This window comes from Apodemus sylvaticus, chromosome 17 (assembly GCF_947179515.1).
Source record: "Apodemus sylvaticus chromosome 17, mApoSyl1.1, whole genome shotgun sequence".
Classification (NCBI taxonomy): Eukaryota; Metazoa; Chordata; class Mammalia; order Rodentia; family Muridae; genus Apodemus; species Apodemus sylvaticus.
In genome coordinates this window covers 5,878,635-5,906,254 of record NC_067488.1, presented here as the reverse complement: position 1 = coordinate 5,906,254, position 27,620 = coordinate 5,878,635, and the positions used below count along the sequence as shown (strand labels likewise).

The window sequence follows — 27,620 nt, the reverse complement described above, 5'->3', positions numbered from 1 at the left end:
CCCTGTCTCGAAAAAACCAAATCCAAAAAAAGGATGCACCATCATGCCTGGCAGGAAACGTTTTTAATATGAATTTAGGTTGGTGCAGTCACTAAATGTCAGGGAAAAGACGTTTAAGAGAAGGAACATGCCCTGCAGTAGCTGGTTTTGGCTTGTGGAAGGTGGCAGCCAGGACAGATGTTTCCTGAAAGTTTCTAGCTAGACATTTTTCCAAGTTCCAAGTTTGCTTTAGAGAGTATTTATGGCAAAGCCTGTATGTAGTTGATGATGCGGGTTGTTCTTGAGAACTGAGCCACTGCTGTGGTTCATTTGACAGTGTCGCTTTGGAGGCCAGCTGCCCACCCGCCCACCCTCCCATCACTGCCAGGAGTGAACCCCTGACTTTTTTTTTAAGCTTTAGAGTTTAGCCGTAGTTCTACAAGGCCCTTTAATATGTCCTATGTTTTAGATAACAGTGAGAATTTTATAGGTCATTTACAATTGAACTTGCTTAACCCTGATGCCAAGGTTAGTATTTGTTTATTTAGGAGTCTTATGCTGGCTTTACTGAGGCATTTCTACCTCAGCCTTTCGAGTGCTGGGTTACAGGCTGAGCTACACACCGTACTCCTTTAAAAGATCACAGTGTCCACTGAAGGCTGAGGGAAGCATCCGTAGAGAGGATGTATTACAGCCAATGGAGCATCAGAATTAAGGAAGAAAAAGTTCAAAATGCCGTGAAACAGAAAAGTGCAGTTGTTTCTTCTCTTGTGTTTACTTTCCGTTTGGTAGCATGGCTGACACTGGCTGTGTGAGTTCCGTGAGTCATTCCTAGCAGACAGGCTGACGTCACTACTTGTTAGTTCTGAGAATATTTGTTTGGATGGAGAAGGATACAGTGTATCCTTGTTGTGTGTGAGTTTGTGTTGGAAAACATAGGAAGCACACTTTTCTTGCACGTTTGTTCGTTCTGTCATCCTGACTGTGCACTGTGGTTTTCTTTTGTTTGCTAGGTGTGCTTAAGAAACAATCCTCTGTATCATGCTGGAGCAGTTGCCTTTTCAATTAGTGCTGGGATTCCTAAAGTTGGTGTCTTAATGGAGTCAGTCTGGAATATGAATGATAGCTGTAGATTTCAACTTCGATCTCCGGAGAGCCTGAGAAACATGGAAAAAGCCAGCAAAACTCTTGAAACAAAGTGAGTACTGGGGCCTCTGTTAGCACGCCAACTCTTTCTATGTGTGTGAACATGGTCCTCAAAAATTTGATAAAGAAATGGGGGACTTGCTGCTGCTGCTGCTGCTGATTATTATTATTATTATTATTATTATACTTTACAGTTTCTTCTTTAAAATATTCAATTTTGTATTTACGAGTGTTTTGCGTGCTGTGTGTGCTGGAAGCCGACTCCAGCCCTTTGGAAGAGCAGTGAGTGCTCCTAACAGGAGAGCCACTTCTCCAGGCACTGTGACAGTTCCTGGTGCTGATCAGAATGACAAGGCAGTGTTCTTTCTTGATGTCTTGTTTTGTATTGTTTGTTTGTTGTTATTAGCGTGTGTGTTTTGCAGGTGTTATATAGTTCTTGAGACAGTTCATCCTATGTAGTAGTTGTTCTGCCTGACAGGCGTATACTATCACCACTGTAACATGGAAGAGTAGGTTTGCTTTGCTAAATTTTGAGTACATTTGAAAATCTACACCATTTTATACGTGGAAACTTGTGTTTCTACCATATACATAGTGTGTTTCATGTCCAAACAATTATAGTGATTATCCATTTATTAACTTCTGATTGTTATTTCTCTTGATGCTAAAACTGCAAGCTGAATCCAGGAAGCCCAGAGGTGTCAGCAAGTTAAACATGTAACTGCTGGGCACCCTGGAGGCAGAGGCTGGCATATCTCTTTTAAGTTCAAGGCCAGCCTGGTCTACAACAGAATGAGATCCAGGACAGCCAAGGCTTCACAAAGGAACACTATCTCAAGAAGCGAAAAGTGGGAGGAAAAAAAATTAAACCTATGACATTAAAACCTAAGATTTATAGTTTTAGTGCCTTTTTTTTTTTTTTTGAAGGAGATTTATGGGTGAGTCTCCCATTGATATATGGTATAAAAATAAGAACAGACCATAATACTTTTTCATATATTCTGAACTCTGAAAAAGAATTGTATTTCATAGTACTAGGGGTTGGACCAGCTTTGATGCACAAATATCAGTTATTTGGGTGTAATGATCTGGGTGTATGCTTGTAGTCAATCCTAGCACTTGGGAAGCAGTGGTAGGATCTCAAGTTCATAGCCAGCCTGTTCCACTTAGGAAGTTCTAGGCTAGCCAGTGGTACATACAGACTCATCTCAAAGAAGCCAAAACACATGAACAAATCAAAAACCAGACATAACCTGTAAAAAAGATGAGCAGAATATATTTAAACTCTGTAAAAAGATTTTTCAACGTTTTCTTTGGATTATTTAGCCATTTCTATCAAAAAAGTTAAGATTCTATGTTGAGAACACAGGCTTTTCTGCTTCAGTATAACCTCCTGCCTGCCATTGAAGAGCATTCCCTTACATCTGCTAGCCACCAGTCTTGGTCTGTCAACCCTCTTTCTTTACAGAGCAGGAGTGTTGACTGCCTCAGGCATGGCGGTGAAACACTGTTACTCAGACTCATTTCAAATCCAGATGGATGTGCGGCCTTCAGGCCCAGCACTCGGGAAGCAGAGTCCAGGCCACCAGGCTACATGAGGAGACCCTGTTCTTCCCCTACCCCCATGAGGGCAATAGGAAGTAGGGTTAAGATGAAGACCCAAGTTATGTTTTATATGTGAGACAGAAAATAATTTTAAAAGGTTTGTGATCAACTAAGTGATTGTGTCTGGAAATAAAGTATTTTACTTTATGTAAATGTATGCTGCCTGTAGATAGATCATCAGGAGTTGTAGTTTCAGCTACGTCTCCTAGAACAGGTGTGTCTGTGCTGCCAACTTGAGTTGTGGAGAGCTTTCGTTTATTGCATTTGTCTGTCTTATGTGCACCATGTATCTTTTTTAGTACATGGAACTGTTGCCATAAAATACATGTAGTTTGATGTATAAAACTACATCCATTTAATAAGAATTTTGCTCTCTTTTATAAACTTGTTTAATAAACTGTTTGAAAGTTTCTGTTGTTTTATTTCCTTCCTAGTTATAGGGAGTGCTTTACGTTTCTTGTTTTAGGCCGGAGAGTAAGCAGGAACCAGTAAAAACAGAGATGGGTCCTCCGCCATCGCCAGCATCCACCTGCAGTGATGCTTCCTCAATTGCCAGCAGTGCATCCATGCCCTACAGTAAGCTTCATGTGTATTGTGCAAGGCCAGAGGAAGGCCCCGCCCACGGAGACAGCAGCTCTGTTGTCTGACAAGCCCACTGAGGAGCTTTTCAAAACTCTTTCTCTATAGATGTGTGTGTTCCCTGGGTGTTTTCTGTTTCTGTTTTTTGTACAGCTTTAAGTGGAAAGACAGAATTTATGCTCCTAATTGTTTCCTTTTTTTTTTTTTGACAGTTGTAATTAAAAATATATAAAATTCTTTGTAACCATCAATGGAAAGTCCCCCCACTACCCAGAATATATGTAATAGTTCCTTTTGAGACCCTTACTATTTTGTATATTAATTATGACATGATTTCAACTTGTTCTTAGAATTTATAACCCTGGATTTAGAACTGTGTCCTAGATTTCAAGCCCCCTGAAAGTCACAGATTGTAGCTACATAGTGGCTTTTAGAAGAACATAGAATATATTTCTTTTTAAATGTAGCACACACACATTTTGGCTCATTAGTATGTTTGTAATTATATTAATGTAGTTAAGCGGTAACCAGTTGTAGCTCTTCTTTATTTACTGTGAGTTTATTTGAAGAGTTTTACGTTATAACCTCAATTCAGAAACGGGTGACTTAAAAATTCTTCATTCTTTTGCCAACTGTCCTTAATGGTATGTTTAGATGAACTCCATAAACATTTTTTTTATGTTTTCTTTTTGATACTTAACATTTTGTTGTTAAGAGCGACGTCGATCAACTCCTGCCCCGAAAGAAGAGGAGAAGGTGAATGAAGAGCAGTGGTCCCTTCGGGAAGTTGTTTTTGTTGAAGATGTTAAGAATGTTCCTGTCGGCAAGGTTTGTTCAAAGTAGATGAAAATTAGTTACTTACTACCTCATTTTGGTTCCTTGAGGCTTTTATGATTAGTGGCTGAGACCCCTTCTTTAAGGCTGCCTTTAAATCATCTCCTTTAGTGGTTTCTTTAGTCTGAGTTCTGATTCAGATGGGTCTCTCTGTTGTAGTTGAAGAGATGATACTGTGGTATATTAGGATTCTGCAGAGGACAGAACTGATAACAGGATATACGTGGACTTACTAGGATGGCTTATGTGTCTAGCTAGCCTAGCAATGACTGTCTTTTGATGGAGGCCCGAGGAGCCAGTAGTCACTGAGTCCTTTAGGCTGGCTGTCTCGGCTGGATTTCCGTGCACACTGGGATTTTGTGGAGAGGTAGACTCTAATGCCAGTGAAGCCAAGCATTCCCTTTTGTATCTTTTTAAGGCTGCGGGCAGAAGGCCCAGATTAAAAGTGACTCTTTCCTTTTTAATTGGCTTAATTTAGAAAAAATTCCTCCCAGGTGTCCCCAGCCCCTGAGTTTTAGCTCATTTCTAATGTAGTCAAACTGATAACCAGGATTAGCCATCCCATGTGCCTTGAGCAATTGGGGTGTGGTTTTTAGGTCAATTTGTGGTAAGTTTAGATGTATAGAAAAGCTGCAGAGATACATTACTATTTTTCTTTTTAAAAAGTAAGATATTTGTATGTGAGCTGTGTTTGTGCACTCTGAGCATGTGTACAGGCGTGTGTCTGTATGTTGACTCCATCCTTGCAGAATGCTTACTGTGTCCCATGGACACTGTTCTGTGTTCTATGAACCACCTTGTTCCTTTTCCTCTTTTTCTTCCAAGATGGAAGCCATTTGCTTGAATGTCATTAATTGACCCTTTTGTCCCTCACTACATAATTTAAATTTCCCTACAGATATAGAATAACATCTGCACAGTGAAGGTTTTCTGATTGTTTTTTAGTTTTGTAAAATATAATCTTTTAAAATAAGATTTTTTTCATTTGTACACAGTGGAAAGAGATAATAAACCAAGATCTACAATTTATAAGGGCCATATAAAGCCTTTGATTAACTGTAGTTTTACTTGGCAAAATCACGCTTGACTCACAAATACTTAAGTAGAAGAGGTGAGGTTCACGTGTCGTGCTTCCAAGTCCTGTGCTTGTCTGTGCATTGTTGATCTCAACTCCAGTTTGACAGCTGTGTGGCCACAGGCTGTGGATCTGGCAATTTGAATTTATGAAATAAAATATTAGTAACCTATTTGTCCTCAGTCATGCTGATCCCATTTGAAGAGCTTGGTGGCTTCATAGGCTGCTCACCCATGTGGATGCAGAAAGTGCAAGGATGGATGCAGTGGTGCATCTGTATGACATCCCTGTGGACGTAGAGGCAGAAGGACCCAGAAATTAGTCAAGGCCTGTGTAGGACACATGAAACCCAAGAAAAGACCTGTCTGTCAGATACTGCTGCTTTGACAATAAAGACAGAAGATGAGAGGTTTATAAGGGTGGACCTAATTTGGGTTGGTAAATGGCTCAACACTCATTGTGATTAGTAGCTTTTTGAGTTGTTTCTTTCAGTCTTGATTTGTTGATATAAACAGCAAACTTCTATGACTTTTTTCCCAGGTTGACATTACAATGTGGTGTTCATTGATACATACTTTCAAGGACTTACATGTCTTTAATATTGTCAAGCAGAATTTGCATGCTTTTATCCAAGCCTTTAAAAATATTTACTAATTGTAGCCATCTCTTATTTCCAGGTGCTGAAGGTAGATGGTGCCTATGTAGCTGTAAAGTTTCCAGGAACATCTGGTAACACCAACTGTCAGAACAGCTCTGGTCCGGATGCTGACCCTTCTTCGCTCCTGCAGGACTGCAGGCTGCTTCGAATTGATGAGCTGCAGGTATCTGTAGGGGAGTTGAGAGTGTGGGATGCACTCATTTAGAGCGTTAAAGGGAACAAAATTACTTTTGTTGTTGTGCAGGTTGTCAAAACAGGTGGCACTCCAAAAGTTCCCGACTGTTTTCAGAGGACTCCCAAGAAGCTTTGTATACCTGAGAAGACTGAAATACTAGCAGTGAATGTGGATTCCAAAGGTAAACCTTTTATAGTCACCTACAATTTACATCTTTTGAAACATATGGGACTAGAGTACATTGTGAAATTTGACAGTTTTACCGTGGCATGTAACCTAGCAGAGTGTATCGTGGCTGGATGTATGTGAACTGGTGTTGGAGAGGTTAAAGTTCGTTAAATGCTTGAACTGTGTAAGACTTTCTTATTTTTCTTTTCATTTCTGTGTCTTTGAAAGGTGTTCATGCTGTTCTGAAGACAGGAAGCTGGGTCCGGTATTGTGTCTTTGATCTCGCTACAGGGAAGGCTGAACAAGAAAATAATTTCCCCACGAGCAGCGTTGCTTTTCTTGGTCAGGATGAGAGGAGTGTAGCTATCTTCACTGCTGGACAGGTAAGAGGTTCAGTTGATTTTTATTTTTATTTTTTGTTTTTCATTTTAGTTTTAAGAACAGATACAAGACTGGCATTTTTGTGCCACTTAGGGTTTGTCTATTAGAGAATCAATGAAAAAAAAATTTTTTTAACTATACAACTGTGCACCATGGTATGTGCTCCCCCCCTTTTTAAGATTCATTTTATTTATATGAGTGCACTGTGGCTGTCTTCAGACACACCAGAAGGGGGCATCAGATCCATTACAGATGGTTGTGAGCCACCATGTGGTTGCTGGGAATTGAACTCAGGACCTCTGGAAGAGCAGTCAGTGCTCTTAACTGCTGAGCCATCTCTTCAGTCCCAATGAAAATTTATAATACTTTGAATATTCTATTAGGAAAGCTTGTTATTTCTGACATTTAGTTAATTTTAAAATAAATACACTTACTGTAAAATATGTTTTGGTTTGCTCGTATTTATTTATTTATTTATTTATTTATTTATTTATTTATTTATTTATTTATTTAATTTTTTGGATGATAAGGGTCCCTAGCTTAGGCAGAACTTGAACTGTTATATCTTACCCTTCTGGGCATTCCTGGTCACACTAGACTTATGTGATCGTTTGTGACATGGAACAGATATTATTTATTGTCTTTCATCTATTGTAGGAATCTCCTATTATTCTTCGAGATGGAAATGGTACTATCTACCCAATGGCCAAAGACTGCATGGGAGGAATAAGGGACCCTGACTGGCTCGATCTCCCACCAATTAGTAGTCTTGGGATGGGTGTACATTCTTTAATAAATCTTCCTGCCAATTCAACAATCAAAAAGAAAGCAGCTGTTATCATCATGGCTGTAGAGGTAATCTAACTTTTGAAAATACTTGGCATTTTAATTCAGAAGAAAGTAGGTCTTGAGAAAAATCATGAAAAGATTTTTCATTGTCCCTTCCCTACAGTAGTTTATTAATATAACAGATACAAAAAATCAGTTATTATGGTATAAATTGTCTTTAAAAAGGCATACACACACACACACACACACACACACACACACACACACACACACTGTTGGGATAGCAAATTGATCAAGAGAAATCAGACTGTATAAGCTTTTTTGAGGATGTGATATCTATGGTGAATGTGAAGAGATTGCTGTCTGTGGTACTAGGTGTCATCTTTGAGAGTTATTAATGTTAGGAAAATGTATTTAGCCAAGAGGTGAAGGTGTGTTGGTCAGAAGTAGCCGGTGGTGTGGCTGGGGAGAGCACCATGAACTGTGAGGGTGACGTGTGTCCTTGCCTGATGCACCTACATTTGAACTGAATACCAAAGAATTTTAAATCCTGAAGGACACACACACACACACACACACACACACACAGAGAGAGAGAGAGAGAGAGAGAGAGAGAGAGAGAGAGAGAGAGATTAGGAATAAAGTATTGGGGGCAGAAGACAGATGTTTAGTGAATCAGATAAAGGCTAATTCTAATCCAAGTCAGAAACAAAGCAAACTTGAATGGGAAAGGAGACAGGACAGATTTGACATACTTGAAGTAACTAGAAACTGTAAAGCTCATTGCTTGGATGGTCACAGTCAGGGGAGCTCCATGTCTGGTCTGTTTGCTCTGGGGTTGGGGTGACCCGTGGTTGGAGAAGTAGGTGGAGAAGTAGGGGAGATGACCTTGCCTTGGTCCAGGGCTGTGGGTCTATAGAGGCAGAGGTGTCATTACTAAGTTCTCTGTGCAGTTTGAGCTGAAGTAGATTTAGATTGTGACTTAGTTTCACAAATAGAATCAGCATATTTTAATTTGCTAAGTGCAAGAGATCAAATTCAAGAGAAAGAACAAAAGATCTTGTTTTAGTTATTAAAAATGTGTGTGTGTGTGTGTATGTACACACATTTGTGCCAGGGTGCACATTTAGAGGTCAGCACTCAGCTTTGTGGAGTTAGTTCTCTTTTTACTTGGGTTCTGGGGATAGAGCCAGAGTTGTCCGGATTCCACAACAAGACACCTCTCACTGCTGGGCTATCATGACAGCCAAAGGTTTGCAAGAATGAAGCTGCTATTTTTGGAGCATCTAAAGGAATTTAGGAGGTGGGGTTCACATAGGTACTTTGCTTTTAGACATGTGACCTTGAGGATGTTTATCACATATCTAGGAGGGCAGTGGGAAATAATTGCCTGTGCCCTTTGATACAGGGGTGACTATTGCAGCTCTGTGTCAGTCTGTGTTAGGTTAGAGCATGATGATGAGAGTTTGCTGGAGAGTTGCTGGTGCCAGCCAAGTGACTAGGAAGTTGTGTATCCTGGTACCCAAAACAAGGAAACATGCATGTTACCTACAGCTAGTACTGTGACTAGAGTGCTGCACATGATACTACACAGAAGAAAAGGAAACGGTCTGCTGCCCACAGACTGGACTTCTGGTTTTGCGAAGGCTTTGTCTTTCCCTGTAGATCATAAGTTTGCCCAGAGTATACTTAATTCTACAGTGAAAACAGTACACATGCCAAGTCCTTTAAGATTTACTTCTCATGTGGACACTGGTCCCTCTAGGGCACCTTCTTCCCTATAGGTTTAGGGAAGGGAGACTTGGTTTAGGCAGTTTTCTGGCAAGGGACTTAGTACCCTTTCCTTTGCCCCTTTGTATTTTGATACACACCTACTCATATCTCGTAAAAGGTACAAATAATGAGTTTGCTTTTTAAAATAAAACAAGTGCTTTGTACTCTTATTAAGGGTTCCATAATTTTACTTTTAATTTCTATACTATTTGTTTGTTCAAAAGATTTGATTTTGTATGTATATAAATATTTGCAAGCATGTGCTTGTGCAGCCTGTGTGTTGTTGGTGCCTGAGGAGGACAGAGTAGTGTGTCAGATCCTTGGAGCTTCTGACTCCTTGGAGCTATGGCTTCTGGGAACTGAATCTGGGTTCTTTGCAAAAGTTTCATGTATTGCTGAGCCATCTTTCAAGCAATCAAACTACTTCATGCTATGAGACAGCTAATGAGATTTTGTATGTATACCTTACAGCATCGTACATGTCTTTCATAGATCTGTCATTGACTTTGGAAATACTAATCACGAATCCTAGAGAGTCAAGTTTTGTATTTCATGTTTCACAACATAATGTAACTTTTTACAAACCTTTATTATCGTGTATATCCATGATTCTGGTGGGTTGATAGAGGCGCACGTGGAAGCCAGATCACAGCTTGTGCGAGGTGATGCTCTTCACCATGTTTTGGGGATTGAACTCAATGAGGTCTGGCTTGGTAGCAAGTTACCTCTGGACCTTCTCATAGGTCCTGAAATGTACCTCTTAAACAATGAGGTGCTTATAAATAAGTCTGGAATAAAATACACATCCTTTGCTTAATTGGCTGACAATATTGCTAGAGTTGTCATTTGAAAGCTGGAGGAATCCTGGGGTGCCACCAAACATGGCTGCATATCACATGTAGGTCACATGTAGGTCACATGTAGGTGTTCTCCTTCAGCTGCTGGTGTGTTGACGCCTTTTCCACTGGCTACAGGCCGAGGTGCTTTGGAATACTAAAGCATTCACTCATGTTCTCCACTTCTGTTCTCACTTGTGTGCTCCCTTTACAGAGTAAAGTGCCCTTTACAGGACACTTGCAATCAGTTTCTGCTTCCTTGAAGATACGATAGTATGGTAGTGGCCACGAGGCATTTCTGATGTAATTTTTGACATGTTTGGTGTTGAGGTTTATTGAAGTGTCTTCACCCTCTTTTGCCCGAGAGCAGAAGCAGACCTTAATGCAGCAGATTCTCAGATGTGACTATGAGGCCTGCCGACAGTACCTTGTGAATCTGGAGCAAGCAGTTGTTTTAGAGCAGAACCTGCAGATGTTACAGACGTTCATCAGCCACAGATGCGATGGAAACCGGAACATTTTACACGCTTGTGTATCAGTTTGCTTTCCAACTAGCAATAAGGAGACCAAGGAAGAAGAGGGTAAGATTTAGAGCCATAGCAAAGCCTTCGCAAGAACTCCAGGAAAAGGTGGCTGTTGTAGAGAGCATATGTCCTTGTTACTTTATTTTGTATGGTTTTGGAAGGTCTGACTTTTGTCTTGTGAAAATATTTCAAAGGGTTAAATGTGGAAGCAGACACTAAGTTTGGTCTGTGTTGATACTGAATGAACTTAACTAATTTTATAAGTTCAAATGACTTTTAAAAACCTTCATGTATATTGGCATGTCTATGGTTATATGTACATTGGTGGGTGCAGGTGTCGAAGAAGACCCAGAAGATCCCTGGATGGAGCTGGACTTTAAAGCAGGCGGCCGTGAGCCAGATTGGTGCTGGGAACCTTACTCTGGTCCCTTAGAAGTATTCTTTTTTTCTTTTTTGTTTTTTTCGAGACAGGGTTTCTCTGTGTAGCCCTGGCTGTCCTGGAACTCACTCTGTAGACCAGGCTGGCCTCGAACTAAAAAATCTTCCTGCCTCTGCCTCCCAAGTGCTGGGATTGCAGAGTGCTGCCCAGCGTGGCATATTCTGTGTGTATTCTTAATGGCTGGGCCATTTCTGTACCCCCACAAACATTTATTTTAATATCTGTCTGTCTGACATGTGTGACAGTTCTAGGGAGGTCAGAAGCTTTAGATCTAGAGATGGTACTGTATGTTAATATTTTTTCTGTTTTGTTTTGAGGCAGGATTTCTCTTTGTGGCCCTGGCTATCCTGGGACTCGTTTTGTAGACCAGGCTGGTCTTGAACCCATAACTATTCACCTGCCTTTGCCTCCTGAGTGCTGGTATTAAAGTTACTGGAAAATAAATAAGGATGTTTGTTTATTTTTTGTTTTATGTTTTGTTTTTGATTTTTTTTTTTATTAGCTAATTGCAGGGAGTCCCTAAAGTACAACTTTGTAATTATTTTAAATTCTGCTGATGGTATTATGGATACTACATTTTGAAATATGATTGTGGGTTTCATTTTTAATGTCATCAAAATCACTAAGTTTTGCTTATAAGTAGCATATAAACTAAGACTGATATACTAATGATTGAATCTATTTATTTGTTTGTTTATTTATTTATTTGATTTTTTTGGAGACAGGGTTTCTCTTTGTAGCCCTGGCTGTCCTGGAACTCACTCTGTAGACCAGGCTGGCCTCGAACTCAGAAATCCGGCCTCTGCCTTCCAGAGTGCTGGGATTACAGATGTGCGCCACCACTGCCCGGCCAGTTTTATTTATTTTTACTTAATAATAAAAGGTAAATTTAAGTCCATGTAAGTTTGTATGTTTATATGTTGTTGAAATATGTCAGAATAAAGAGACTGAATAAAGGTCCTAGTTTAATCTTTCTCACATCCTTGATGCTGTCAGGAGAATGGTTACTTTGTAATTGAAGCACTAACATGCATGATTCAGTGTTTCCTGGCCAGTGCACTTGCTGTCAGTTGTTTTCAAAGGTTAAATCCAATTTTTTATTTTATTTTTTTTATTTTTATTTTTTTATGTTTCAGAGGCCGAACGCTCAGAAAGAAATACCTTTGCAGAAAGGCTTTCTGCTGTGGAGGCCATTGCAAATGCAATATCAGTTGTTTCAAGTAATGGCCCCGGTAATCGGGCTGGATCATCAAGTAGCCGAAGGTAATGAGATTCTTACAAGGAAACTTTAATTGGAGGAGAAAAGTCAAAGCCCAGGAAGCAGTGTGCCTGAGGCTCACCGCGTGTGCGTGGCTCGGTGGCGTGTGCCTGAGGCTCACCGCGTGTGCGTGGCTCGGTGGCTCTCTTTGTTTTGCTTTTGGCTCCTTCCAGCAATACTGGGACAGTGTCTGACTAATTAGTGCTCAGCTCTGGACACAGGGACTGGGACAGTGTCTGACTAATTAGTGCTCAGCTCTGGACACAGGGTCTCTCCCACTTGATAATAAGCAGGATAGGTTGAAAACACAGCTCAGCCTTCCTCTTTCCTGAACCTTCCATTCTTGTTAGGTAGTTGTTTTCTCTAGGTCCTTTACTCAGATGTCTTAATGGCCTGGGAAGAAATGAAAGGCTGCTGTGTATTTTGAGTGCTTGATCTCAAATTTTCTAGGTTTTCTGAGCCGTTGGATGGATAGTCCTTTATAAATTCTATTTAATAACTTATTTCAAATTGTTAGCTGTTTGGCTTCATGATTAAAGAGTTCAGTAGTTTTCTGTAGGAAAAAAATATTTTAGATAATTAAGTCAAAGTTGTTGGTTATTGACAGACAAATGGTTGGTGTAAGCACTGATCACTGGGTGGTCCTGTTACAGGTGGATAGCTACTTCAGACCAAGATCTATTTGCCTATTTTCTGCTACACACTCATCTTCCCCTTTCCAAGTGTTTTTTTTTTTTTTTTTTTTTTTTTTTTCTCCTTAAATTGGCATTAGGAAGGCTACCAGGTTGATAGGTTCCTGAGCTCAAAAAGATCCAAAAGTAATACTTAATAAAAACCTGTGGATGATCAAATTATAATTTTAAATAGTATAGAAACTTTATTCATACTACACAGAATGGAAAGTATTATGTTTATTTATTTAGAAGTACCTTAAGCAAAATGTTGACTCCAAAATGGAAAACAACTTAAATTCTTCATGAAGAAATTAGAAATTATTTAAGGTATTTCATTTCCTCAGGGAAAGTGCAGGTGCCAATCACTTTGGACTCTGATATGGTTGGCCCAATGTCAATACTGCCATCTTTTTTCATATAAGGATTATTTTGAAGGCAAAGACTAAAAGGAGCTTCAAGAGTGGGCGAAGAGTTGCTCACAGAAATAAATTTGCAGAGTTAGCTCCTTTGAGGAATTTGCCGAAGATTACACTGCAGTGCTCTTAACCAGTGCAAACTCAGGGCTGCCGGCTGAACAGATGACAGCACAGGAGGCCTATCACCCACGCCGGGCAGTGGGAAGTCCACAGACTGCTTCACTGAAGTGGAACCATCCACTAGCCTACACTGGATTTTCTAGGCGATGCCCCTTGATGAGTATGCAGGCTGGGATTCCTGAGTGTGAGCTCAGAACTGTGCAGTCTCACTGTTGAATGGAGCACTGTAATGACTTCAGATGATGCTATGACTCCCACGGTTTGATATGTGACTCAATAGTCCCTGAGTTCAAAGGGCAGATTTAGTGCAAAGCTTGGTTGGTGCATCTGATTGCAGGTGTGTATACTCTAGCGATTGTTAATCTGGAAGACACATGACCTTCACTTTTTTGTCACAGTGGTATATTTGAACATGACTGGATTCTAAGGCTTCTGTAGCATGGACATAACGTGCTTACAAAGAGGAAATTACAGCATCCTTGAATTCTTCCATATTGTCAGAAAACACGATGACTCCAGGCAAGCCTTTGTGAAGAAATGTCAAAACTCTGAATCTTAGCAGCCAAGGTGGCATCGCCTCAGTGTTGTCCTCAGGGGCTGAGGATCCAGGTGAATCCATGAATTGTGTACAGCATCTTGAAGATGAATTTCTTTTTGTTTTTGTTTTTTTATTTTTTTAAGAATCTGTATGAGGAGCTGGGCAGTATACTTAAAAATGTTCCCAAGACCTAATGAAGAAAAAGGTTAAGGACAATTTAAAGACATGACAAAGAATGACCCCCTCATTAATATTGAATTGACTACATCACTACAGCAAAGCTGGGAGTTTGCAAGTTCAAGATGAGGCTGTGCTCTCAGTTTCCTTCCTTCCTTTTTAATGAACTCTAAGCTAGAAGTTGGAGAATACCCCACATGTGTTTTGGCCTACGTAGTGTTATTTTTTGTTAAAATTTGACTGCCTTTAGACGACCATGTATTTGTACGTCTAGTTTGCACTGCCTGAGTTGCCTCACGCCCGACGTCCCTTCACAGTCACTTCCTTCATAGTTCCTACCCAGTAGGCGGTTCCCTGTGAACTTGGAACGGGCACGCTCCTTGAAGCCCCAGCACAGATTTCTTCTCAGGTCCTTACTGCGTTTCTCCTCTGTCCTTTGAGTGCAGTGTGGTGGCATACTCAGTGTCTCGTCACCACAACATACAATCACAGGGGCTCTGTCTCGGGAAGAAAGCTGCTTTTGTTTTCTGAATGATGACTTTGAACAGAGAAGTGACTATGGCTGAAATGGTCATGGCGCTCTGCTCTCTCTTCTGTCTTACCAAAACTTTTAATCTTAAATTCCTAAAATGGGAAGGCGTGGATGTTTAATAGATATTTATAGGAGTGAGTGTAATAATAGGTAATACATTACTTGAGACATTAAAATTTACTTTCTGGGGTCTTCCAGTGTTTATTCCAAAAATTACAGCACAAATAAATTAAAAACCTCACCTCATGGACATGCCCTTATTTTTTATCTTACAAAAGCAATAATATGTTGATGTGGAAAAGATTAAATAGTTAGAGACTCAAACACTAACAATCACTTAGGGTCACTGTGTCCTCATCTGAGCGTCAGGTCTCACACAGAGTCATGTCTTTGGGATTACAGCTGCATGGGAAACAGAGGTCCCCAGGTGTCATCTTGTCCTGACAATTGAGGTTTTATTTAGACGCTTTAAAAAGTGTGACACAATACAGGGATTTGGGCTCTTTTAATTTCTATTATTCCGAAGTGTGATCGCGTGGCTGTGGGAAGCTTTTATTCAGCTACAGTACAGGCTTCTGTGTAGGAAGGCCCCAGGCCCCATAATGAGGTCTTTGTCAGTAATCTCTTTAGTGATATAAGCCACCTGTACAGTGTTCTTTTTTCATAGCAGAAGGAAAAACAAAAAACAAACCAAAAAACCCACAAGCCCCAGATAGTAACAATTGCAGGTTCATTTCTTGAAGATCCGAATTGTACTGTTGAGGCTTTGGTTTTGTTTTGTTTTTCGTTTGGGGGACTTTTGGATGTTGAAACTTTTAAACTGTTCTTGGGTTTAAATTGTTGTGTGGGTATTAACTTAATTGCTTTTGAGTTACAGAGAAGGGGTTTAGTAGGATAACTTGGTTTTGTACTAATCAGTAGTATTTGTTATTAAAGTTAAGTTTTAGGAAATGGGACTGAAAATCTCTTCTAACATCTAGCTGTTCATTTATCCTAAATGCACACAAGACTGTTTCTAATTCTTCACTTTGACTTTTGTTTCCCTTGCTTCGGTCTGTGGGGAGCTACTGTAATGCTTTCAGTCTCGCACTGAACGCCAGACTCCCTACTTCATCTCCATCCTCTACTGACCCATTCTGTGAGCTACAGAATTGGCATTTGTCCTTCATGTCCTTGCCTGGAGTGTTTGCTTGTAGACAGTGTTTGAATTTCTCAGATGAACTTCTGTATACACCCTCCCGTTGGGTGAGCCATGGTAATGACTTCTGATTTTGTCCATGTCCTCCTAGTTTGAGATTACGGGAAATGATGAGACGTTCATTGAGAGCAGCTGGTTTGGGTAGACATGAGGCTGGCGCTTCTTCCAGTGACCACCAGGATCCTGTTTCACCCCCCATAGCTCCCCCTAGTTGGGTTCCTGACCCTCCTTCAATGGATCCTGGTAAGAGCTGTTGTTTTATTCATTTTAATAAAAAGGCAAGGTTGTAAAAGGAAAAAACATTTTGTGAAATGTTTTTAAAAAATTGTGAATGTAGTATGGTGAACACTACAACTGGGTTAGTTGAAAAATTAGCTTACAGAGGGTTTTTTTTTTGTTGTTGTTTTGTTTTTTGTTTTTTGTTTTTTTTTGTAGAATTTTCTCTTGGCATAGTTATTTCTGTACTGGTAAGAGGCTAGACTGCCTCGTGATTGGTAATATATCAAAATAAATGAATGATTTACCCAGTGGATCCTTTTATAGTCTTGAAAAGAAATTTCCACTTAAGCTTTTGTTGGATTTGACCATTGGTTTCTGGAGAAAATCCTTAAGGTCTGTTAGGAGAATGGGTAGGGGCGTGTGCCCATAATGACACACATCCTACTCTTCTGTTTACCGAAAGATGGTGACATTGATTTTATCCTGGCCCCCGCTGTGGGATCTCTCACCACAGCAGCGACTGGCAGTGGTCAAGGACCCAGCACCTCCACCATTCCAGGTACGAGGACACCGTGTGTCTGCTTAGGCTTTCTGCATTAAAAAGAACACACTGGGTAGGGCTTTAAATAAAGTTTTGTTCTTTCGTCTCAGATTATTTTCTTTGCTTACAAAAGTATTTCTGTGTACATCATCTTCTGTATTTCATATGCATTATGGTATAGTGTTTGCATATATACATTAAGAAATCATTTGAAATTCTTAAAATATATTAATATGCTTTAGTTTTTAAGAACAAGTTAATTTATCATTATGGATATTTTTCTGTCAGCTAAGTATGTATTTGATAGATTTGCAGAATTCTCTCTTGCTTACTTGGTATTAAATGATTCTGCTTAATTCCAGGTCCTTCCACAGAGCCTTCTGTAGTAGAATCCAAGGATCGAAAGGCAAATGCACATTTTATATTGAAATTGTTGTGTGACAGTGCAGTTCTGCAGCCTTATCTCCGAGAGCTTCTCTCTGCCAAGTAAGAGGCTAGACAGACTTGAATTGTTTGAATTGATCCTGTGACGCATTGAAAATTGTAGACTCTATCAGTAGTATTCCTCTGCTACTAAAACACTGTTTATGGGAAGTTAAAGCATCAGGATTGTATTTCCTCTGCTACTAAGTTTTCTTTGGTGAAAGAGGTCAGCACCAGAGCATGTACCCTGAACGAATAGACACCAACTTCCTCCCCTCCCCTCCTCTCCCCTCCTCTCCCCTACCCTCTCACTGTGTAGCCTTGGCTGACCTGGAATTCTGTAGACCAGGCTGGCTACTCACAGAGATCTGCCTGCCTCTGCCTCTGCCTCTGCCTCTGCCTGAGTACTGAGATTAAAGGTGTGAACCATCACTCCTCTTATAGAAGGTAAGATCCTCTCTTCTCATTTTAGGGATGCAAGAGGAATGACCCCGTTTATGTCAGCTGTAAGTGGCCGGGCTTATCCTGCTGCGATTACCATCTTAGAAACAGCCCAGAAGATTGCCAAAGGTAATGAATGGAGAGGCCTAAGGAAGTTAGTCATTTTAAAGTCTGAATGGATTTTGTTCATATCTACCACTGGAATTATTCAAACTATATTTGTGTATATAAATGATACCATTGAGACTCTATCAAGGTTATTTTGTATGTCTAAAATTTTGTTAATGCTTTTCTCAAATACATTTCTAATGCTTTATCAAAAAAGCAATTGGTATAAAGTTTTGACTTAAAAAAAATAAGAAGACTATGCTTATAATTCATAGTGTAAACTCTTCATACAAGTGATACAGTGTTGCCTGATGGATATGGTAAAAGTATGTGGCAATGACAGGCTGTCATAGTAGGAGTTTAAGCAACATTGAGTTCTGGCATCGAGTTCTTAAAAAAGATGAATTATCCTTTTCCAAACACTGGTGCTAATAAATCGTGATGTGATCTCTAACTTACTAAGTAAAACAGACTTGTGCTTAGTGTTTCCAGACTGTCTCACTGTATAGTACAGGCTAAGCTCTTAACTTGAGATCTCCTGATGCATCTTCCAGTATGCTGGAATTATAGGTGTGCACTGTTAGATCTGGCTATAACTTGGGTCTTCACTGTTGGACTCAGGCTAAGAATTGCAGTGGCTGGACTGCTGCTTATTGTTACATACGGTTACAGTGTAGATCTGCTTTTCCTGTTTTGTTTCAGTATTGGTTGGATTTTCTTAACACATTAGCTTTCAAAAAAATTTTTTTAATTATTTATTTATTTGTACATTGTTGCTATCTTCAGACACAGCAGAAGAGGGCATCAGATGCCATTACAGATGGTTGTGAGCCACCATGTGGTTGCTGGGAATTGAAATCAGAACCTCTGGAAGAGCAGCCATTGCTCTTAACCACTTAGCCATCTCTTCAGCCCAGCTTTCAAAATTTAAAAAAAGCAAATATTTTATTTTCAAGTGTATAGGTATTGCGTTTATGTATTTCTGTGCCCACTGTGTGTCTGATGCCTGTGAAGACAGGGAGTATGCATTAGATCTCTGGAAACCGGAGTTAAGTTGGCTCTGAGCTGCCGTGTGAGCACTGTGGGTGAGCAGCTAGTGCTTTTAACACTTGAGCCATCTCCACCCAGACTTTTCAAATTTTGACTAACAAAAATGTTTTTATTTAGTATGTAGTGGTTTCTAGTTCATACTAAATATATATTAAGGTTCTTCAGCTGTGGCTGTGATTAAATTTTTTTTGATAGATGAATTTCTGTGTTTTTAATATTTTAGCTGAAGTATCTGCAAGTGAAAAGGAGGAAGATGTGTTCATGGGAATGGTTTGCCCGTCAGGTACCAACCCTGACGACTCTCCTTTGTATGTCTTATGTTGCAATGACACCTGCAGCTTCACATGGACGGGTGCCGAGCACATTAACCAGGTAAACGATCCCAGGACTGCCAAGTTGGCTGTGGTCACAGTCCCTTCCCCTTCCTGACGTGAGTTAAAAGTGTGTAATCATGTCTGCTGTTTTCTTTTACGCTAACTTTTAAAATTATCCAAAGAATTAATTTTTATTTGTGTCCTACACAAAGATGACCAAAAAAAGGTCATTCTTTAATCAATTCAACATGGCAGTTATGAGAATTAGGTCTGCACAGATGGTAGGCTCTGTTCCAGGCTATATAACCTATCACTGTCTATTTTGAGGTGAAGTGAGTTTGGATGTACTCTTCTGTTTGGTTTTCATCCTTTTACATTGTCAACTGTGTGTGCACCACGCCCACTTCCCACGTACCTCGGTATTATTGAGATACCCATGTGATGTGATTACTCTTTCCCACGTACCTTGGTATTATTGAGATACCCATGTGATTACTCTTTCCCTCGTACCTTGGTGTTATTGAGATACCCATGTGATTACTCTTACCCATGTACCTTGGTGGTATTGAGATACCCATGTGATTACTCTTTCCCTCGTACCTCAGTATTATTGAGATACCCATGTGATTATTCTTTCAATTCCAGGACATTTTTGAGTGTCGGACTTGTGGTTTGCTGGAGTCGCTTTGTTGTTGTACAGAATGTGCCAGGGTTTGTCATAAAGGGCATGATTGCAAGTAAGTCCCAGCATCGTTCTGAATTTTATAAACTATTCGATGTTCATTGCCGTACATCATCCTTAGGTGTGCTTCAATTTATGACTCAGAAAGGGAGGTTTTTTTCTACATTTCAGTTCCTGCATACAGAAATATGGCTGGTTTAAGAGTACTGTTAAATACTTGTATTCTGTTACTTGTAGTGTAGTTCCTCTTAACTAGACTGTGACTAGAATCGGATTAATCAGATTAATGTTTTGGGTTTTTTTCTTTTTTTTTTTTTCTTCGAGACAGGGTTTCTCTGTGTAGCCCTGGCTGTCTTGTAACTCACTCTGTAGACCAGACTGGCCTCAAACTCAGAAATCTGCTTGCCTCTGTCTCCCAGAGTGCTGGGATTATAGGCGTGCGCCACCACCGCCCGGCAGATTAATGTTTTAAAGTATGTTTACAGAGTAGTTCCCTTTGTATTCTACAGCCAAAATCTTAAGTAGCATGGTCCCTCTCCCTCTGGGCCTCTTCGTATGTTATGATAACTTACTGGACTCTGCCTTATTTATTTTTTAGATGCAGTAATCAAATATTTTATAATTAGGTCATTCTAGCCGGCTTTCTTAGTTTTTACAGACCTAAGCAGTAAAACTTGAGCAAGACCAGACTTGCCGATTGTCCCCTGACTTGCACACACACTCTGCACATATGTGCCCCTGTCCTTCACTCACCCTGCTTCATAGTAAGTGTAAGATGGTCTCTGTTTCCCCATCGATGCTGAGACACTCTGTATTAGCTGTACTCAACACTAGCTGCCAGGGGAGGGCAAGCCAGGTGTTTTATTTTCTGACCGCATTTACAAGCAGAAACCTGTGGTCACCATGGTTAGAGCTGATTTGGTGCCCATGTGAGGACCACGTAGGGTAGGTTGGAGATTGGGAAGGACAACGGAAGTGACACTGTCCCAGGACAGTACAGAGAGTGAGTTTTCATAGGAATGCTTGTGTTGCTTTCTGGACTTTGCATCATTAAATAATATTTTTGTATGTAGTGATACCCTTTCATTTAGACATCAATAAGAGTTCTCTCTAATTTTATCAAGTTATAGGTCCTCATTACAGTGTAGATCTGTATTTTAAAATTTTTTTTATATATGAACTTTTCTGTGATTTTTATTTATTTTTATTAAAAAGACTCAAGCGGACTTCACCAACAGCTTACTGTGATTGTTGGGAGAAATGTAAGTGTAAAACATTGATCGCTGGACAGAAGTCTGCTCGTCTCGACCTACTTTATCGCCTGCTCACTGCTACAAATCTGGTCACCCTACCCAACAGCAGGCAAGTAGAATGGTTAGGATGCAGACTGGGTAGATGGGAAGGGGGTCAGTACATGCTGGTCCCTCTCACCCTCAAACATGGCCTGCTTTCTAGGGGAGAGCACCTTCTGCTGTTCTTAGTGCAGACTGTGGCCAGGCAGACTGTGGAGCACTGTCAGTACAGGCCGCCACGGATCAGGGAGGACCGCAACCGGAAAACAGCCAGTCCTGAAGGTGAGTGAAGTGCACAGGTCTGCTGATGGACAGATTGGATTCTATCTTCATCTGACCCATTCTTCCGTTTTAGACTCAGACATGCCTGACCATGACTTGGAGCCCCCAAGGTTTGCTCAGCTCGCCCTGGAGCGCGTCCTTCAGGACTGGAATGCTCTGAGATCTATGATTATGTTTGGGTCACAGGAGAATAAAGACCCGTATGTATTTGTTAAAACATTTGAAACATTTTCTGGGTTCCTGGGTTAATGTTACCTTGTACGATATATTCTGCTGTCTCTCCTTGCTTGCCTCCAGTCTGAGTGCCAGCAGCCGGATAGGCCATCTTCTTCCGGAAGAGCAGGTGTACCTCAGTCAGCAGAGCGGCACAATTCGGCTCGACTGCTTCACACACTGCCTTATCGTCAAGTGTACAGCAGACATTTTGGTGAGTTCATTAAATATATGGATTTGTTTTTAGCATCCTGTGGTCTTAAAAATCAGACTTATAAGACTGATAACTTCTGCTGATCACAGTAAAGGGGGAGTCCATTAACATGATGCTTTTCAGCGGAAGAATTTCATTTTAAATAAAAACCTTAAAATGATAAAAATGTATAAACCTCTTTTAAAATTTTTTTCTTTTATGTAAACTAAAATTTAGACAATAGGACCCAATGATGGAAAGATGTTCCTCAGGCACTGACAGGACATTGAATTTAGTCCTCTCTCTCTGTAGGCACGTTTGTTCCTGTCAGGTGCCACGCTAACCTCTTCCCTCCAGACCTGTTCTGAATAGTTGATAATAGCTGCATAAAGTTAGGATACGATAAAGTGGTGTGTGACTCTAACCATAGTAGATCTTAAATTACAGTCTTAGTCATTTACTGAATGAAATGGAACGTGTTTGATATAAAGATTGTTATAAACAACATTAAAAAAAATCATGAAATTGGGTTGGAATTCTTTGTAGTTGGAATCTATGCACAGGACAGTTTGAACTATGCACAGGAAAATATTAGAAAGTAGCAAATCAGATATGCAATAAGTGTACTGCAGTGAGTGAACTGTATTCTTCTGATTTTACATATTTGATATTTCCTTCTAAACATGCATGATAAGTATATACAGGACTATGGAATAGGAGACAAGTTAGTATACATTTGGGATCCATTCCATATCAGACACACAGTAGGTATGTACCTGTAAATGATCTGTTTCAATTTGTTCCAAATTTTGTTACAAGGGCTGTCAAGGTGGCTTAGTAAAAGGGGCTCGCCACCTCCGTTCAGTCACTGCACCCATGTGGGAGCCACTGCCTGCAAGTTGTTCTATCACCTCCACATGCACACATGTACATACCTCATATATATATATATATATATATATATATATATCACACAAACGTACACATATACATAAATCATATACATATGTATATACACACAAAAACAGAACTATTAATATAATATTTTAAAAGTATTTGAGTACTTTGACCATCATATGAACTATCTCAGCATTAATAGAATGATTACCATTTTTAAAGCTTTTAGATACTCTGCTAGGCACATTAGTAAAAGAACTCCAAAACAAGTACACACCTGGACGCCGAGAAGAAGCAACTGCTGTTACAATGAGGTTTCTACGATCAGTGGCAAGAGTGTTTGTTATTCTGAGTGTGGAAATGGCCTCTTCCAAAAAGAAAAAGTAAGGCATTTCAAAACCTTTAGCACACATTCGTAGTGTGATAATGTTAGTGTGTGGATGAGAAGAGTCATTAGAGGTTTCTGTTTTCTTCCTGCCGTAGCAACTTTATTCCACAGCCTATTGGAAAGTGCAAACGTGTGTTTCAAGCTCTACTTCCTTATGCTGTAGAAGAATTGTGTAATGTAGCAGAGTCTCTGATCGTTCCTGTCAGAATGGGGATTGCCCGCCCTACAGCTCCGTTTACCCTGGCCAGTACTAGCATAGATGCTATGCAAGGCAGTGAAGAATTATTTTCAGTAGAACCATTACCACCACGGCCATCATCAGATCAGTCAAGCAGGTATGTTAATGTTTTATATGGCAATGTTCTGTTTGGCTTATTAATTAAAGCTGTGCTTTTGAGTAGCAGTTGAAACAGTTTTCACAAGTCTAATTTTGTCAACCTAATGTAAGTATAATATTTTAGTACCTATCTGACCACCATGGATTAAAAGCTAAATACAACAGAAAGCTTAGAAACCTTTGGAATTTGGAACACCTCACTACTAAATAAAAAAATTGCCACAGTGCTATTGAGTAGTTTTATGGCACTGCCTTTGCTCCAGGAGTGGATAGATAGCACCCTCCCCCGCCCCCATCCGCTTCCATTGAATCCTCGGACAAAAGACAGTCCTAAGCTTCAGTGGCTAGTCCCACCCAGTTCCTGTGAAACATCTCCGGCCACGTGCCTGTAGTAGTGGCTACAGGCCCCAGGTCCCCTTGAGACCTCACTTGGTTGCTGTGTTCTTTTTCCAAAGCATGACAGATAAACCTCTCTCATTCCTTGGGGCTGCTTTTTCTCCTGGGACCCAGAAGTCCCGCCTGTACTTTCTGCCCAGCAATTGACCCCCGGCTATCTTTACTGACAATCAAGAACCAATTGGGGAATGGGACTTTCATATCAGAACTGCCCCCTTCACAGATGTGGTGGTTCACGTCTTTAATCCCAGCTCTTACTGTGTTTTAATATATGATTTGTAAATGCGATTTCTCCTGCCATGCCCACCCACTAACCAGTCAGTGGGAAAGAAGCTGGTGCAGGAGAGAAACCGTTTTTAATAAAAGCCTGAGTGTTGGTGTCAGTCAGTACTCTTGTCAGTCAGCAATCTGAAGATGCTGGAGGAAAGAAAGAATGTAAGGATTGGGCTACAGAAAGGATTCCAGTGAGCAGCGTGCTGTGTGAGCCATCGTGACAGCTGTGTTCTTCTGACTCCTTACAGCTCCAGTCAGTCTCAGTCATCTTACATCATCCGGAATCCACAGCAGAGGCGCATCAGCCAGTCACAGCCCGTTAGAGGCCGAGATGAAGAACAGGATGATATTGTGTCAGCAGATGTGGAAGAGGTATTTTTAATTGTGGGTTTTGGGGTTTTTTTTTTTTTTTTTTTTTTGAGACTAGACCAGGCTGGCCTCGAACTCAGAAATCTGCCTGCCTCTGCCTCCCAAGTGCTGGGATTTACAGGCGTGCGTGCGCCACCACCGCCTGGCTGTTTTTGTTTTAAGTGCAGGTGGCATACTTTGGTGGGAAGAGCAGTCACTAGAAGTCAGTATAATGCTAGTTTGAAACTATTCTGTGTTCCAGCCAACTTGTGGACTGTAATTATACTCATTTGTGGCTAGATGTATTACAATGATGTCCATTTATTGAGTACCAGGAAATTGGACACGTAAACTTGTTTTTAACCTAAAGACTAAGACTAAAGATAGTTTCACTGTTGACATTTTTTAAAATAGTTTAATGCAATGTATTTGAAAGACATGAGATTATGATCTTATAATGGTTGAAGTACATAGAAAGTTCAGCCCTTCCCCATTTCCCAGAACAGTTTTTTACTTCTAATTTTGAAGCCCATTTATAGATACTAATTACAAACTATGGGATATGCTGATAGAATTCTTCCATAATGAATTGTTATTAAATGATTTTAAAACTGCATAATAAAAATTTAGAATTCCTTATTTTTGAGAGTTTTAAAATTTTAGTTTACTAATTCTATGGACCAGACTGGTAGAGACAGGTTTGTTATGTGCTGTGCTTATCTATAAATACAATTTTGGGTTTAGGTTGAGGTGGTGGAAGGCGTGGCTGGAGAGGAGGATCATCACGATGAACAGGAAGAGCATGGGGAAGAGAACGCTGAGGCTGAGGGCCACCATGATGAGCACGATGAAGACGGTACGGGTGTGAGAGCCGGCAGTGTGGGAGGGGTGTCAGGAGCGGCAGGAGGCCTCGTGCTCTGGAATAACCAGGTTGTTCTCTACTGAAGCTCTCTGCAGTAGATTTTACAGTTTAGGAAATAATTATAGACATACATAAAATAGGTTTAAGTTTGTTTATTTATATTTATGCACTGTTTCCCATATCAGGCCTTTGGTCTCTGTGGTAACAGGACAGTGTTTGTGATTGATAGCTCATCTGGACAGTTTCAAGTCGTAACAGTTAGAAGCATTAAGCTTTAGACTATATGTAGCCTACGCTGGTTAGCTCCCTCCTGGGCTGGCATTCCAGGCTGGGGCTGGGCAGCCATGGGGCTGTTTTGTGGTGGCTGGGGAGGCTGAGGTAGCATGCCCTGGTCCCACCCCGTGAGGGAGTTCTCCTGAGCATCTGCTCTTCTGGGATCAGTACAGGTGTGCAGGGGAAGACCAAAGAACTTCCCAGAAGGGGCCACTTTCCCATCCATTCCAGACCACTTAGGAGCAGTTTCTAGGATCTACCCTGGGTGGGAGGGGCTGAGAAGGGGAGAGAAGGGCTTAAGGCCCGGATGTGTGTAACGGAGCTGAGGCCATGGGCCTAGGAGCTGAGATCCACCATTTTCCTGATGCCTGTTGTCTTCTAACTCTCTAGTGTTAAATAATAACAGTAAATGATAGTGTCGGAGTCCTGTGTACCTGGTTGGCAGGCCTTCCCCCAGTGTGGATGCCCATGTGGTTAACTTATGAAGGCCTTCGTGTGGTTTTGTTCTCAGAAATTGAGAATGTTACATGAATGGAATCTTCTTAACCCAGATGGTCATATTTATAATACATACCCATTTACTTTAATGAGTTGTTAAAGTCTTTAACATTTAAGTTTTTTTACAATAGCATTTATGCAATGGTTTACAGAAGTCATGGAGTTATTTTTTATCAGTATGGAATTAATTAAAACTTCGAATCTTTTTTTAAAAAAATGCATAATTGCATTTCACACCCCTCCCCTGTTTTTGTTAAATGAATTTATTTGTGTGAGTCAGGGTGTCCTGTATCCCAGGTTGGCCTCAAACTCCCTGTGTGGGCGAGTGTGGCCTCCAGCTTGTCACTCCCCTGTTTCTACTTCCCAAGTGCTTGATTACAGACGTGCAGGACTATGCCAAGTTTGTTAGGTGGTGGGGATCCAGTCAGAGCTACACAGGCACCAAGCGGGCACTCGACCAGCTGAACTACATTCCTAGCTCACTTCCTTTTTTTCCTTCTTTCTTGGCTCTGGTTGATGGCTCAGTGGGTAAAGACATCATTGTCCAGCCTGTGACCTGAGTTCATTATTTATTTACTTAATGTGTGTATATATGTTTGTGAATGTAAGACTATATTTGACACAGTTTTGCGGTAAGCAACAGCGTGGTATTTTGTCTCCCTTGCACTCTGTGAGTTCTGATTTCAGACCTTGTACACTGAGCTGTCTCACTGGCCCATGCAATCTGTTTTCTTAAAAACTACTTCAATGGTAAAATATTCAGCACTCTGGAAGCTGAGGCAGGATTTTGAATTTAAGGCTAGTCTGGGCTTACATAGCAAGAGCCTGTCTGACTGGTTTCCCTCTAAAGTAAATCAGTCATAATTCAACAGTGGAAATTTTGCAGTGGCGAGAACAGGAAAACAGTCTATAATCTCCTGAGATGTAACAGCTGTGTGCTTCCAGTCAGTGGTCTTCTGTGTCGGTGGTCCCCTTGCACTCTCCTAAAGATTCCATACATAATCTTTAAGACTCTGTTTAAGGAAGGAAACTTAACTGTAGTAATTAGAATTTCATTTATCTTGACATGTTAGTGTAAATACAGAAAAAGAAAGTTTTTAACTTCTTTTTTGAAGAATAAGAAATGAAAATAGTGCAGGTGGATAGTGGGTGCTGCCCAGACACGGGACTCTGCAGGACATGAATAATTGAATTGCTGTGTCAAGGTCCACTGATTATAGTACTTGAATAATTTTTCCATTGCAAGCAGCTAGAACTTCTTTGTATAGAACAGCTGGCTCTGTGACTTTTCTCCTTGTCTTACCACTGTGCCTTAGTTCCTACTCTTAGGATATACCAGCTTGTCAGACTTATATTGATTATTTGGTGAAACTTTCACCCTTTTTATTTATTTAATACTTTTCTAGGAAGTGACATGGAGCTAGATTTGTTAGCAGCAGCTGAAACGGAAAGTGACAGTGAAAGTAACCATAGTAACCAAGACAATGCTAGCGGGCGCAGAAGTGTTGTCACTGCAGCCACTGCTGGCTCAGAAGCAGGTACGTTGTTGTCTTATGGGATTAGCTGTTTTCTTTTTTTTTTTTTTTTTTTCCCCGGGATTAGTTGTTTTCAATGTGAGTCGATAATTGTATGCCATGGGTAGCCAGAGCCTTTTTGTGATTTTATTTCTTTTTCTGTGATTGTTCTTATTAGCTTTTGTTTTTTTTTTTTTCCAGT

At 40.4% G+C, this 27,620-nt stretch overlaps 1 protein-coding gene across 5 annotated transcripts in view; it reads left to right on the top strand.

Moving 5' to 3' along the window:
- Positions 1–27,620, top strand: part of Ubr5 (ubiquitin protein ligase E3 component n-recognin 5) — a 108,622-nt gene that overhangs the window by 52,794 nt on the left and 28,208 nt on the right. For all 5 annotated transcript variants that reach the window (XM_052161576.1, XM_052161575.1, XM_052161572.1 and 2 more), the window contains exons 14-37: positions 993–1,177; positions 3,197–3,306; positions 4,025–4,137; positions 5,896–6,039; positions 6,121–6,232; positions 6,448–6,602; positions 7,258–7,455; positions 10,369–10,579; positions 12,098–12,224; positions 15,966–16,117; positions 16,557–16,652; positions 16,997–17,120; positions 17,530–17,627; positions 18,880–19,028; positions 19,616–19,707; positions 20,868–21,014; positions 21,108–21,226; positions 21,300–21,426; positions 21,524–21,653; positions 22,752–22,912; positions 23,013–23,252; positions 24,172–24,295; positions 25,016–25,127; positions 27,311–27,442. In XM_052161576.1, coding sequence (XP_052017536.1) covers positions 993–1,177; positions 3,197–3,306; positions 4,025–4,137; positions 5,896–6,039; positions 6,121–6,232; positions 6,448–6,602; positions 7,258–7,455; positions 10,369–10,579; positions 12,098–12,224; positions 15,966–16,117; positions 16,557–16,652; positions 16,997–17,120; positions 17,530–17,627; positions 18,880–19,028; positions 19,616–19,707; positions 20,868–21,014; positions 21,108–21,226; positions 21,300–21,426; positions 21,524–21,653; positions 22,752–22,912; positions 23,013–23,252; positions 24,172–24,295; positions 25,016–25,127; positions 27,311–27,442 — 3,358 coding nt within the window. The remainder of the gene's footprint in view (positions 1–992; positions 1,178–3,196; positions 3,307–4,024; positions 4,138–5,895; positions 6,040–6,120; positions 6,233–6,447; positions 6,603–7,257; positions 7,456–10,368; positions 10,580–12,097; positions 12,225–15,965; positions 16,118–16,556; positions 16,653–16,996; positions 17,121–17,529; positions 17,628–18,879; positions 19,029–19,615; positions 19,708–20,867; positions 21,015–21,107; positions 21,227–21,299; positions 21,427–21,523; positions 21,654–22,751; positions 22,913–23,012; positions 23,253–24,171; positions 24,296–25,015; positions 25,128–27,310; positions 27,443–27,620) is intronic.